This window comes from Plasmodium fragile (assembly GCF_000956335.1).
Source record: "Plasmodium fragile strain nilgiri unplaced genomic scaffold supercont1.33, whole genome shotgun sequence".
NCBI classification, from domain to species: Eukaryota; Apicomplexa; class Aconoidasida; order Haemosporida; family Plasmodiidae; genus Plasmodium; species Plasmodium fragile.
The window spans coordinates 1-13,174 of record NW_012192613.1 but is presented as its reverse complement, the minus strand read 5'-3'; the positions used below and the strand labels follow the sequence as shown (position 1 = coordinate 13,174).

Below are 13,174 nucleotides of genomic sequence, written 5' to 3'. Positions count from 1 at the left end.
AGTGACCTCCTATCTCTGGCGCAATATTCGCACCACAGTGGTCAGAAGTATTATCATCTGGGCAGATAGGTATGCTGCTGACTACGCGTGAAAGTACATTTGTATACCAACGGCATAAATCCACGCACGGGATGGTTAAAACTGTATGTTCCTAATTCGTTAAGGGATTCGACAAGGGGGTAAATATACGTATGCACTTATTTATGTATGTAACTGTTGGCTTTGCCAAAATTTTTTTTTTTTTTTTTTTTTTTTTTTTTTTTTTTTTTTGTTGCCATATCACGCTGAACAACTCCCAGGGTGCAGCCGTCTCCGTTTTTTTTTTAACCATTTCTTTGATGCATATTTGCTGCTCATTTGTTGCTACACTTAGACAGAGGTGCGAATCTCTCATCTTTATGTTTTTCCCTTATATCGATATGGCACACCGTGGAGGGGTGTACGTGCGATTATCTAATTATGTTCGTCAGTCCACCTACCAAAGCATCACCACGGGTGTCGATACCTAGCCAGAAGGAACAATAATAGGATGCTTGTTTTTGTTCCCCTTCCGTTTGTAATGCCTCTAAAAAGTTTTACGCAGCGATAGAGTGTTAGGAACACCTATCCTGTGAGCTGAATGGGAGGACTCCCCCTTAGTGGCTCATTCTGTTATATGTGGAAAAGAGGTAGGCACACAAAAAGGGGCAAGTCAACCGTGGTATTTTACTTTATGCGTCCCTTTTACAGTGTCATGTTTGAACAAATAGAAAAGAACTACATTCAGAAGCATCTCCACGAAATGCTAAAATGATTTGCTTTCCAAAGCAGCGGATAACACAAAGGCATAACGAAATGTATATTCATCACTGTGCGCGATCGATTCATATTTTTTTTGATGCATTGTCAACCCCCACGTCGCACACTATGACCCTTGCTTCGTTGTGCATATTCCAAAACGCCTTTTCTTTTATTTCTATTTTTGTTACACCAAGAATTGGAGCAAGCCTTTTAGTCGCGTCTACAGGGCATGTGCGCATTGTATGCACAATACGTTTGATGAGCAATCGTGGGAGGTAGAAGCCCTAATTGCGTGGCAGAGTGAAAACATACGCAGCTACCACGTGCCACTAAGAAGTATGCGTCTATACGCGCGCAACTTTTATTACCTACCTGCATCTGGTCGTCTTTGTGGCGTTGTCCTTTCTTTTGACACAAGAAACGATCAAGTTAAGGAGCCTTTTTCCCGGCGTTGCATTCGCTTGTGAAAGGATGTCAACGTCGTTACTTTTCTTTTGACGCGCGACAGCTCCAAGGCCATGATGCGCCTGTGCCATGCATTTGCCGCATTCCCCCCTTGCGTAATGTAAGTTGGTGTGTGGGGAGAATACATACACGTGCATCCTTGCGTGTTGTGTGTTCCTGTGGCGGGAGAAATGTGCGCCATAATACATTTCACCCGTATACCACAATCAGTCCCGTCGCGCAAAAGCATGCCCATGCGTATGCGTACAACACGCACTGATCGAAACTGAGCTTTGGCTATTTTTTCCCCCATTTTCCTCTTTTTTTTCAAATTTTTCGCGGAAAAAAGGAAACTTGCGTTTGAAAGGGACAAAAAGTTTGCCTGCTAAGAGCGTACGCTGTGCATTTCAGAAGTATGCACAAAAAGGCAGTTCGTGAAAACTCCGCCACATGCCGCTTACTGAATTTGCATTGTCGTCAGCGTTTCAACAGTACACATACTCACATACGTACATAGTCACATATATACGTATATTCTCACATACATTTGTACACCCTTTTTTTTGCTGCGCCTTTTAAGACATGCGTGTGGGAGGCGCTGGTACTGTAGTGGAAAGGGGCGGATACAAAATGCATACGCACCGTTACTACGCTCATACATATTCGTAGAGAGAGTGAGGCATGAGGCAATTGGTGCCCCCCGCACGTGCGCATCCTTGGCTGTAATTATTTTCCTGGCCTGCATGGGAACGCCTGTTCAATTTCGCATGTTTTTTTTTTTTTTTTTTCCTGTTTTGTGTAAATGTGTATACAGGGGTAAATTATTTTATTTTGTTTTATTTTTTTTTTTTTGCTCCATTGTTGTATCAGCATACCGAATGGTACCGTGCCCATGTGACGATTTTGCTTTACGCGTATTTTTGCGCCACTGCGCGGGTATGCCCCTGTGGGCGGCTGGCATAAAAAACAAAACAAAACAAAACAAAACAAAACAATAGGAAGAAGAACGGGGGGTTCCTTGGCAGGTATACACGTACAGCTACTCAAACGTACGGATAGGCACATGTAAAGATATGCACCCGTACAGGTACACACCGAGAGGTGGACATTATATTTCTCCCCCCCCCACGTGCGTCGTATAAAATGCCAAACTTGTTCAAAATAAAAAAGTCGAAAGAAGAAAACGTGTCGCAGCCCAAGCTAGTGACAAAAGCCATTATCTCATCAGACTTCATTAAAAGGCTACCAAAATATGAAGACAAAAGGACCATCATTTATTACTGGGGGAAGAGAGTGATCAACGAAAACGACGACACCCCAGAGCACTTACCAACGATATACACCGACCTGTGTAATGTGAAAATTAAAGAAATTAGTTGCAACAAATCATGTGCGCTATTTTTGAGCAACACAGGAAATATGTATTCCTTTGGAAAAGGGCTACATGGAGAGTTGGGACAAGGAAATTTAATCGTGTATAGTATCCAACCAACCCTAATCGAGTCAGTCACTCAAATTAAGCAAATAGCATGTGGGTATAATCACTCTCTCTGTTTGTCTAATGATAATATTCTTTACACATGGGGTCATGGAAATTATAATGGCTTAAAATGTAACATGGACAAGTACGAACCAACCATTTTGAATATAATTGATTATGGGGATGTGATTGAAACTACTTTGAATGCTCTGTCCCATTTAATCACAGACTACGAAAGGTGTGAAAAGAAAAAAAAAATTTGTACCCAAATTTATGCAAAATATAATCAAAGTATAGCTGTATGTGATGCTAATACTTCCATGTACATATGGGGAGAAACGTACAATAATTATTTGAAATATGTTCCTACCTTTTTTTACAAATTTGAGTGTAATAAAATTAAGCAAATAGCCATGGGCAAAAATTTTGGTATTTTGCTTCTTCATAATGGAGAGTTGTATGGATGGGGAGATGGCACATATGGAGAACTATGTAGAAGATCGTTTGATGATGAAGGTGGCTGCTATTTTATATACCCTGAACCCCTTATCCTACGGGATGCTAATAATAAAAAATTGCCTAATATACATAAAGTCAGTGCAGGAGCTAGACACGTGTTGCTCATAACAGAAGATGAACATGTGTGGTCCTTTGGTGATAAAATTTCAGGGCAGTGTGGAATTTCGGGCTTCCAAAATATTGTCACTACGCCTAAATTTGTCGAGTTACATGAAAATAATCAAAAGGCCAAAAAAGTTTTCTGTGGGGAAAGACATTCGGCTTGTATTAACAAATTTAATCAACTCTACATGTGGGGCCATTCTGCCCACCATAAATTAATCTTTACGGCTAGCTCAGATTTTCTATTAAACCAAAATGTCCAGCCAGGCATTTCCATTCAATCGGGACTCAAGCAAAAGTTTAACAAAGCCACCTTAATTTATTCTATGCTGCACCAGAAGGTTACCAATGCTTATTTGGGGGATGAATTCACCATTGTAGTTGTTGGAGGAGAGACGTGCGATCATAACAAGCAGGGTGACCAGTACTCTGATAAGACATTTTACTCTGTACAGGAGGAGAGCGCCTACGTGTCGACGTAGCCCCCACACACAGAGGGGGTAGGGAGGGGGGAGCCTACTAGTGGTTAAAATGTAACTCCAGAACCAGCATCCGTTTTGAAGAAGCACATGCGTCTTTTTAAAAGCGGAGCGTAATTTGCATTTATATTTGTTCGCTAACATGTTTTATTTTTTTTAGAGAGAGGGGGATTACAGGTTCTTATCTGCGGGATGGGCGCCGGTCGAATGGGGATATGCATCTTTCCCCACGATGTGTGGCCTTTCCTCATTTTTTTGGTGTTGTCACCACGTGAATCCCCCCCCGAGATATACACCTAGCAGCTTTAAATAATATCCCCCTTTAAAGCACACGCGCTGCCCTACTCGGTTTGTACGTTAGCGTCCCTCCTCCGTACCATTCCACACCAAGCGCTTCCCGCGTGTAAACGCGTGGTGGGCTAATTAGCTAATCTGTTTCACTCCACATGGCCTTTTTTTTTTTTAATTCTTATATTTATTTGTCCACGTTGCGCGTTTTTTGTGATTAATTTATTTTTTACATTTGAAAGGAGCGTAACGCGGGCGTTTGTTTTTGTTTATCGTGCTCATGTTTAATGGCGCGTTTATATGTAGCGTCTGTTTTTGACGTATTTTCTATGACATTTTTGTGAGGTTTTTTTTTTCAAACGGGTGAACACTAATTTCGTTTGTAGCAATAACCACATTTAACGAAGCACACGTAAAAAAAGAATACATAAATAAAAAAAATAATACTTGCCCATTTTTCGCTAGCACACATTTTTACAAACACCGTGTCTGCAATTTTCCACGCATAGGAGGTTGTCCCGTTTAGCAAAGTGGCAATTACAGCATGCGCAAAATGTAATTAGTGGGCGGGAGGGAAGATATGGCTCGTTAAATGATCGATTAGGATTGATCTATGAAGGCGTATAAACGTCTGTGAGCAGGGGATACTCCCCCATTTGCACAACCCTAAACGATCGTCTCGTAATTCTGCACCTGTCTCTTAAAATGTATTATCGAGAACAAGGTCAAAATGGTTTCAATATAAGTTTCGAGGAACGAAAAGGAGTTTATAATTATACAATTCAATAACAGCCATTTTGCGGCGGACGTATGGCACCTTTGCTTCATATGGACAACGGTAGAGTCTATAATTTGCTCCGACGTAATAAGAGAAAAATAAAATGTGCATGCGTTTGTAGCAACCTTAATGATACATAACGTTATGGTCAAACAGGTGGATACGATAATTTCATCTTCGCTCACAATGTCTTCTCCCTTTATTAGCATAAAAAAAAAGTCGATAATAAAACTCGAAACTGAAAAGTGCAAAAAAAAAAATTACTACATATCACCAGCGTATACTTGCAAATGTGCATACGCCCCTTCGTCCGGCGCGCAGACAAAAAAAAAAAAAAAATTACCCAAATTTGCCGCGGTTAAAAAAAGGACAGAAAATGTTTCAAAGCATTCTTGGCGCAAAATGATGGAAAAAAAATACGAAAAGGTGAACACATATAACAAGAATATGTCTATGTAGAAAAAAATGAACCAAATATAGCGAAGAGGTGTTTTGTACAGCGGAGTGGGCCCGCTGATTTTTCTTCGAAATAGCGATCCTCGAATTTTCTCATTCAACCCTGTAACTTTGCTTATGCGTATACACATTATCTTCGTCCCCGTTGTTCTTCTTAAGCGGACTATGTTCGGTTGGTACGGCCTTTCCTGATGTGGCTTACAATATCAACATCACCACTCCCCTTCAGAGCGCCCCCAGGGTGTGGTGTTTTAAAAAAAAAATGTGGCAAAAATGATTCGTAGAAATGGATAAAGACACGCCCGCATTACATTTCGCGTAATTGCCGGTACAAGGAAAATGCTACATATGTTATCTGCTTCAAAAAAAAAAAAAACAAAAAAGGTGACGCAGTTTTTCAGTCTTTGCAGAGCAATGATGGAGGCATAATTAAAACTTAAAAAAAAGTCGTAAACAAATAGTAAAGAAAAAGATGTAAAAATGATAAAAAAAAAGTGGAAATATTTATAAATGAATAAACACATAAATACCTTGTGTGCAGAAAAATAACACATTGTGTGCAAATGAAGTGACGCGGGGGATGACGTCCAAATTTGCCTTCTCCAAATGAGGATGTCATGGAGCTGGCTTCCATAAAAAAAAAAAAAAAAAATCATTGCTCAAATGTGTGCACACTGGGTGATATAAACTCATAAACAAAAAGTTAAAACAACATGTCGCGCACATTTAAATGTGCTTATATGTTCAAATGAAGAATTATTATCAGGAGGGGAAGGTGGGAATTAATTATGAATGTGCATTTCTTCATGTGGAGTATCCACAACTAACAAAATGCAAAGTGGATATAAAAAAAAATACCACAATTTGTGCTTTACGCATTAATTATTTGTTTTACAATATGAAAAGGACTTGTCCAGACGCATTTAAATGCGAGTACAGGAAGCATGAGTTTCCATCACGAAAGGTAAAAAAAGTTGTTACGTTTTTGGTCTGCCAAATAATCCTTATTAGGGAAATTCTGATAAGATGGCTTTCTTCCGCAAAAAAAAAGTCACAACTGCTTTGTTCCTCTTTTTTTGCATCGTGGATATGTTGCCCATGTTGCCCAAATGTGGTACCCCCCACGGACTCATTTCTTTTTGCTCGCGCTCACTGCTAACCCCTCCTACGCTGTTACAAACATTTGTTAATTGTGGGTATGTGGCCCCTCAGTCGGAGTCCATGCCGTAGAAGCCCTTGGCGTCATAGGCGTCAAAATTGTCCTCATAGCATCCTTCATTCTCCATGTAGCACAACTCGTCGTACTTGGTTTTGCAGAATATCTCCCAGGGAGTGGCGTGGGGAAACTCCGTCTCGATCTGCAACTCCTTATACACATCCCTGCTCTCCCAAGCTAGTAACTTGGACAAGCTAACCAAGCAACCGAAAAATCTAGCAGCATATTTCTTATTCCTTTTAAAATCGGAGAGGGTAAAATTTCCTTCATTCTTTGGCTGAATAGCATCATTCATCTGACATAACCAGTCTTCAAATTTAGGTTCCTCTAAATAATGCGACTTTAATCTCTCCATTTGAATATTAAAAAAGACCTGAATTTCATGATCCCTAATGACACAATCTGCGTCCAAGTCAATTAGCTTAAACCAAAATTCAATGGCCCGGTTAGATGTCATGTCTTCATAATTCATAATAAAATATATCCAATCGTTCAAACACATATATTTTTCATTTGGTCCTCCTAACTTAATGGAAACCCTAGACCAAATTCTATTTACAATAAAATCGTTCAGAGAATGATTATCGAACCTATACAGATCATTATCATCAATGAGCATATCTTTGCAACTGCTCGTTTGGCAAAAGGTACAATAGTACACATAGAAATGAGAATAACTGAAGTAGTTTTTCACGTGCTGCACTTTTATATTATCATCTAAGCAGCACCAAATATGAGCTAAGTTATGTCTCCTCAAATCTTTCAAGTATATTTTATTCGTGTCGTTTACATCTATATGATAATATATTCTCACGATGACCGATTCTATGTACCTTTCGAGAAATTCTACATGTTCATGTAGAAATTGTAAAGACGTATTTCTTTTTAGAATTTCTCTTATGAACACATCAAAATCTTTAAACGAAATGTAGTCCCTGTTCGGATCCTTTATAGCATTGAAGAAATTTACAATGGAACATTTTTTGTATGGGACATCTGCAATTTCTCCCTTTTGGCTACATCCTCCGTCATCCCCTTCAACAGCATGCTCATCGCAGTGTAAAGGGGTTGTATCATTTTGCAAATGAGAAATGTCCTCCACATCACCATTCGATGGAGTAACTACATGCAGGGCACTCTTTACACTTCCTTGTCTTGTCCGTTCAAATAAACTCCTATACCTACTATCGTTGTAGTAACTTGGATCCTTCGTCCCATCAACAAAACGATTACGGAAGTACTTCCTTACCTCTTCACATGTTACAAAATCTTCATTCACTTTGTCAATACGAGAATACAAAGTGTGACTCATATATCTTCCAATTTTAAGAAAGTCTACTACTATTAATTCCTCGAATAAATTTAAATTCATTTTATTTTTATATTGGCTGAATATTTTTTTTAATTTTTTATCTGTCTCCTCGTTCATCTTTTTATTAATGGTTACTGTCATTTGGGGTATCACCACAATGGGCACCTCCGTATTCTGTTTATCCCACAATGTGTTGTCGCATGGTGGGTTATATGTGGGGCCAGCTTTGCTTTGTTTATCCTCATGCAGAGGATCTTCTAGCAGTTTATTCTTCTTTGGGAGGAGACTTTCCTCTGTTGATATTTTGCTCATAGTAGGAGCCGCTATTCTTTGCTGTTTTTCATGCCCCCGGTTGGTTGCCACGTGCATGTTCACTGCTTGGTTGAATTGTTCTTCCCCCTGAAGTGCTTCCTCACTCAAGGAAGTTCCATCCTGGGGGATCCCCCCTTTCGCTGTTCCATCGCGATCATAACCATCCTCTGCCTTCCAATGTGCGCCATCATCCTTATGTGTAGTTTGCCTCAACGTAATCATCATATCGTCCTTCTCACTACACTGCATGGGGGCAGCGGACACTTCATATATCGATTTCATTACATCCTTCCTTTGGGGGCTAAAAATTGCATGCTCGAAATTTTCTCTGTCCCTGTGTTGTTGCATCCTGTCCCTAATTTCGTGGTACTCCTCCTTGTCCACTCCACTGAAATGATTCGTAGCTACTTTGTCTTCTTCCCTACCATCATGCCTCTTTCTTATTATCATGTCCTCACCATTGTGGTAGTGTTTCGAATTTTCATCCGTGAGCACATCGGTATAATCATTCCCGTCGCTGCTAACATTGAGATTACTTCCGACCCCACAGATTCCCCTTTGTGGAGTCCCACTTGGGGTATGCCTTGATTCAGCTCGATTTGTGTTCTCCCCCAAATGAGGGTCATCTGTCAGTGTAGGAGTATTATACCCCACCTGCCTGTCAACACTTCCTTTGCCCTGTTCGCTTTGAGACATCCTCCTCATTAGGATGTCATTTATGCCAACTCTGCTTGTTCCATGTGTTCCTAACCCCACAGCGGTGGTCGTGTACCCCTCCTTCTGGTCATTTTTATGCTCGTCATCGTTGTTATGTTCCTCATCGGATTCGTCTCTCTCTCTGCTGCAGGGAGTTCGTGGGTACACGAGGTCCAAATCATCACAAGTACTACTTATCCCACATTGGTCAGAAAAGTCATTCCGCTTTGCAAAGTCAGTAGGATGACCAAAATTTCTCTCCACCTCGTAATAATTTTTTGAACTAACACCTTCGCTGTTCTTTTTTACGTGTTCAAATGGGGGGATATCCGAGTGGAACAAATTCCCCATGTTGTTTTTCGCTAAGTGTAACTGATAGTCCAACCAGTTATCAACATCGTGTGGACTTTCTTTTAATTTCATTTTAAAATTTTGTATAAACAGCCACACATCTTCGTCCATTAAAAACTGTCTCATTAATTCCCCCTTTAAAAATAAATGGGGAAACAAATTTAAATTTTTCATTTCTGATTTTTCTGACCCCGGGGGTGTACAAGTGTTTGCGTGGACATTCGCTGTCTCAGTCTTCATCTTGACGTTTGCTATGAATTCGGCCTGTTTCATTTTGTCTGTCGGTTGTCCCTTTCCGTGTCGCCCCTCCGTTGCTGTATGCTACGTCTGGTTATTCCTGCGGGGTCCTGTCTCTCCCTCGCGTCCACTCTACTAGTCTGAATTTTGACTTTGCCCCCCAAATGAGTCCTGTTGCGTGTGGACCGATTAATCGCCCAATCGAGTAGGACAAATCAATGGGGTGGAAGTTCACACGTTGGTACGTTCATACTTAGGGATACATTTATTCACTTCGCCTTTGAACTGTAGATAAGTGTATATATATAAATAGCTATGGATTTTTTTGTTTTTTTTTTTCCTATCCAAGGTGACAAGCGCAATTCTGTTTTAAGCCTTTTCGCGTATAGGTTTAATGCTACGGTTACAACGGAGAAAAAGGACTTTTTCGGGTACTTGCCCTCTTGCATATCTCTCGCCTGGCACACGGAGCAACAGCGAAGATGCAAAAAAAAGTGTGGTGGTGGTACATTCTGACGGACGCCTCTCACTTCCACACCTTCATTAAGAATGTAAAAAGTCCTCTTCAACTTCCAAACTAGGTCTTCATAAAAGAAGAAAAAATAAATACACAAGGATGTAGTTCCTTTAACAGTTTTACCAGTTCGTCTTTTCGCGCACACTTTTGCCCTTTCCCCTTGGTCTTCCCCCCGCAATGGCAAAGAAGCAAATTTCTCTGACTCAAAACGGATTAAAAAAGAAAAGCCCTCCCTCATAGGAGTAACAAGGAGTAACTAAAAGGTGAAACAAATTGGGTGCTAACGTAGGGTGTTACGTATTTCCTGCTTGTTTGGTCATACGGGATATTTCAAATTATGTGCGCGTGCATACAAGGAGCATGTTCCCCAATTGCATGCATAAGGACATGTAGGGGAAGCACGCCACGCGGGGCCATAATAAAAAGAGCACAGGAAAAACAAGAAAAGAAGAATGCTTACCTGGACTTAAACAATCTACATGCATACGCCAGCACTACTTAGTCGCGTTCCCAATTTTTCACATCCCCTGGGAGAGCAATCACGCGACGATTTCGTCACTGCCAAAAAAAAAAAACAAAATTGTAAAAGCAGAAAATCCACCTTCTAAAAAAAAATTAAAACAAGTACACAATTTTGACACGGTAAATTTCCACAGTAAAATTGGAAAATTAAAAATTATCCTTCTGGGAAATGCAAATTAAGACTTTTTTGTGTGTTTTTTTTTCCAGCCGCTACACAAAATGTGTGCTCGCACATGGAGTAAAATGTGTCCACGTTTGTTTCACAATTTTAAACTGCGCATGCTGCGTGTACCCCTTGGTTTGCCTTAAACGGGACCTGGTGAGGGCTAAACGGGAAAAGGCAGCAAAAGGGCAATATGACGGGACGTCACTCCACACCTTCAATCCCTCCTTCCCAATAACATATCATTTGCACTATTCAAAGGTGTAGTCTTCCATATGCTTGAGGTCCAAATGCTTGTAGCCACGTACACACCGCGGGCGAAAAAAGGAGGGACTCAAAAACACGAGGGAGTTCCTATGGACAAGAACTCGTAACGAATTGTGCTATGTTACTGTAGATGGTGGCACAATCAGTGACCAGGGAAAAAAAAAAAAAAAAAAAAAAAAAAAAAAAGCATTCATAAAAAGGTGAAGACGAAAATAACATATGCCACATTATCAGGAAGTACAAAAGGGGCCACAATAAGGTACACCTTTACATAACAAACTGCGCTTCAGAATTGGAAAAAATTAAAAGATTAACATTTGGTTATTCTCCTCGAAAAAAAGCGCACATGTCATATGTACACACAAATGATGTGTGCCTTTTTTTTTTTTTTTATCACCATGTGTTGCTGTTCATTTCTTTTCTTTGTACAGTATACCTAATTTTCTTTAAAGAGGAAAATTTTTTATTAATTTTTAAACAAATTTATCAGAGGGGAAAAAAAAAAAACAAAAAATAGCCTTATTAAAAAGGCGTTGTAATATGTGTACACAAAAAATTATGGCTTAAAAATGCAATAGCAATCAAATTATCATATTTGAATTAAAAAAAAAAAAAAGAAAAAGAACAGAATATTAACAACGTGGTTAATTTAATACTATTGGTACATAAACATGTTATATTTTATACTAAACCGTATTGTGTGTACGATTTTTTACATGTCCAGATTACGAATTTTCGAGGAGGGTATTTAGCGCCAGGGTTGCATTCCAATCGGCGTTTATTAAGGCATTCTGCAAGGGAAAAATAAGGACAAAAAAAAAAAAAAAAAAGGGGGAGGGGAATCCACAGTGAGGGAAAGAGTACGAGTGAAACTTTCTCCACAACATGTATATATTCTTTTATGGAGCTACAGAAGGTAAGTATTTTGCATAATCTCTTTTGTGTATGATCATGCTGCACATTTGGTAGAAACACGCAGTATGCATGCACGTGTGTGTGTATTCTTAAGCACCTTCGCCTGGTCCTCCGTAAATCCCATTTCGGTGATCTTCTTAATCTGAACGGGGGGGAGAAAAAAAAAACAAAATGAAATATCTTATATTTATCTCACTCAAGGTACTAAAAGATCAGCGCTCAAAATGGCATCTCCCGTTTTGCTGTTGCATATTACAATGACTTCTCTTGGCTCCAGTTTCGGTGCGGTGGCAAAAGTCTTGGTCCACACACTGAACGGGGGAAACAACAACAAAAAAAATTCGTAATAAAACACCACTCGTTGGGGAGGAAATATTAATACGAGAGATACAGCCTGGAGATGCATTGTGCCTGCCCAAAGGGGGTTATGAAAATGGGCTGTGTGTGCTTATTTGATGTGTTCAAAACCTGGCTGTTTTTAAAAACAGGGAATAGTTCTCTTTGTACATTTTTGCTACTTCTGCGTCTTGAGGGTCGTCTACAGAAAAATATATACATATACATTTCGCTGCTTTTGAATGTTCAAAATTAGGGACTACTGTATGTGGACAGGTGCTTACATATTTATGCCCACAGAATAAATGTGCAAACTGCTCACCTGGTTGTGGATCTGACAACAGCGCCTGAATAGACAACAGTGCAGTTCTAATCGTCAACGCGGGACTCCATTCGTTTTTTAAAACGTCCAGGCAGATTGCCCCTGTTTGGCTTGAAATGTTGGGGTGCCATATTTTCGTATTGAATTTTATCTGCATGGGAGGGATGAAGAGAATGGAAACGAACATGTAGTAGGAAGGAACAAAATAACAGGGTACACATACACATGAACCTGCATAGGTCACCTTATAGAGCTGTTCTACCCCCACGTAATAGTAATACCGCTACGAAGGCCATGTACGTGTGCTCACCTTGGGTGGGTTATACGGGTAATCATTTGGTATAGTTATGTCTAGGATAAAATGGCCGTCTTCATAGGGAGTTCCCGCTGGGCCCTTGATAAAACCAACCCACTCCGAAATATTGGAGTCCTTCACGTGGGCATCTATCTCTTGCACATTTTCATTTTCAATGTCTTTTAATTCCTAATAAGGGGGTTACGTAAAGGGGAGAAATGAGACGAACTTCTCAAGTGTTATTATCATTTGTTCGATATTTGTTTTTTTTTTTTTTTTTTTTTTTTTTTTGTGCCTTCCCCTAACGCACAAGAATGTTCACGTTAATTTGTGGAAGGACAGCACCACACACGTATACTCTCCCAAGGGCGTACTGAAATAAATAGT

The 13,174-nt window shown here is 39.9% G+C and overlaps 4 protein-coding genes across 4 annotated transcripts; 1 reads left to right on the top strand and 3 right to left on the bottom strand.

The window, feature by feature from the left end:
- Positions 1-2,367: 2,367 nt before the first annotated feature.
- AK88_03048 (uncharacterized protein) lies at positions 2,368-3,807 on the top strand (the record flags this gene model as incomplete). The annotated part of the gene is made up of 1 exon (XM_012480671.1): positions 2,368-3,807. The coding sequence occupies one exon, from the start codon at positions 2,368-2,370 to the stop codon at positions 3,805-3,807; it is 1,440 nt and encodes a 479-aa protein (XP_012336094.1).
- Positions 3,808-4,758: 951 nt separating this feature from the next.
- AK88_03047 (uncharacterized protein) lies at positions 4,759-5,457 on the bottom strand (the record flags this gene model as incomplete). The annotated part of the gene is made up of 2 exons (XM_012480670.1): positions 4,759-5,108; positions 5,214-5,457. The coding sequence occupies 2 exons, from the start codon at positions 5,455-5,457 to the stop codon at positions 4,759-4,761; spliced, it is 594 nt and encodes a 197-aa protein (XP_012336093.1).
- Positions 5,458-6,534: 1,077 nt separating this feature from the next.
- On the bottom strand, positions 6,535-9,486 carry AK88_03046 (uncharacterized protein; the record flags this gene model as incomplete). The annotated part of the gene is made up of 1 exon (XM_012480669.1): positions 6,535-9,486. One exon carries the CDS (start codon positions 9,484-9,486, stop codon positions 6,535-6,537), a length of 2,952 nt encoding a protein of 983 aa, XP_012336092.1.
- A 2,158-nt stretch (positions 9,487-11,644) lies between these two features.
- Positions 11,645-12,976, bottom strand: AK88_03045 (uncharacterized protein; the record flags this gene model as incomplete). The annotated part of the gene is made up of 6 exons (XM_012480668.1): positions 11,645-11,710; positions 11,932-11,976; positions 12,040-12,145; positions 12,303-12,372; positions 12,493-12,643; positions 12,803-12,976. Coding segments are annotated over 6 exons (612 nt in total), but the record flags the coding sequence as incomplete, so codon positions are not given.
- Positions 12,977-13,174: the final 198 nt, after the last annotated feature.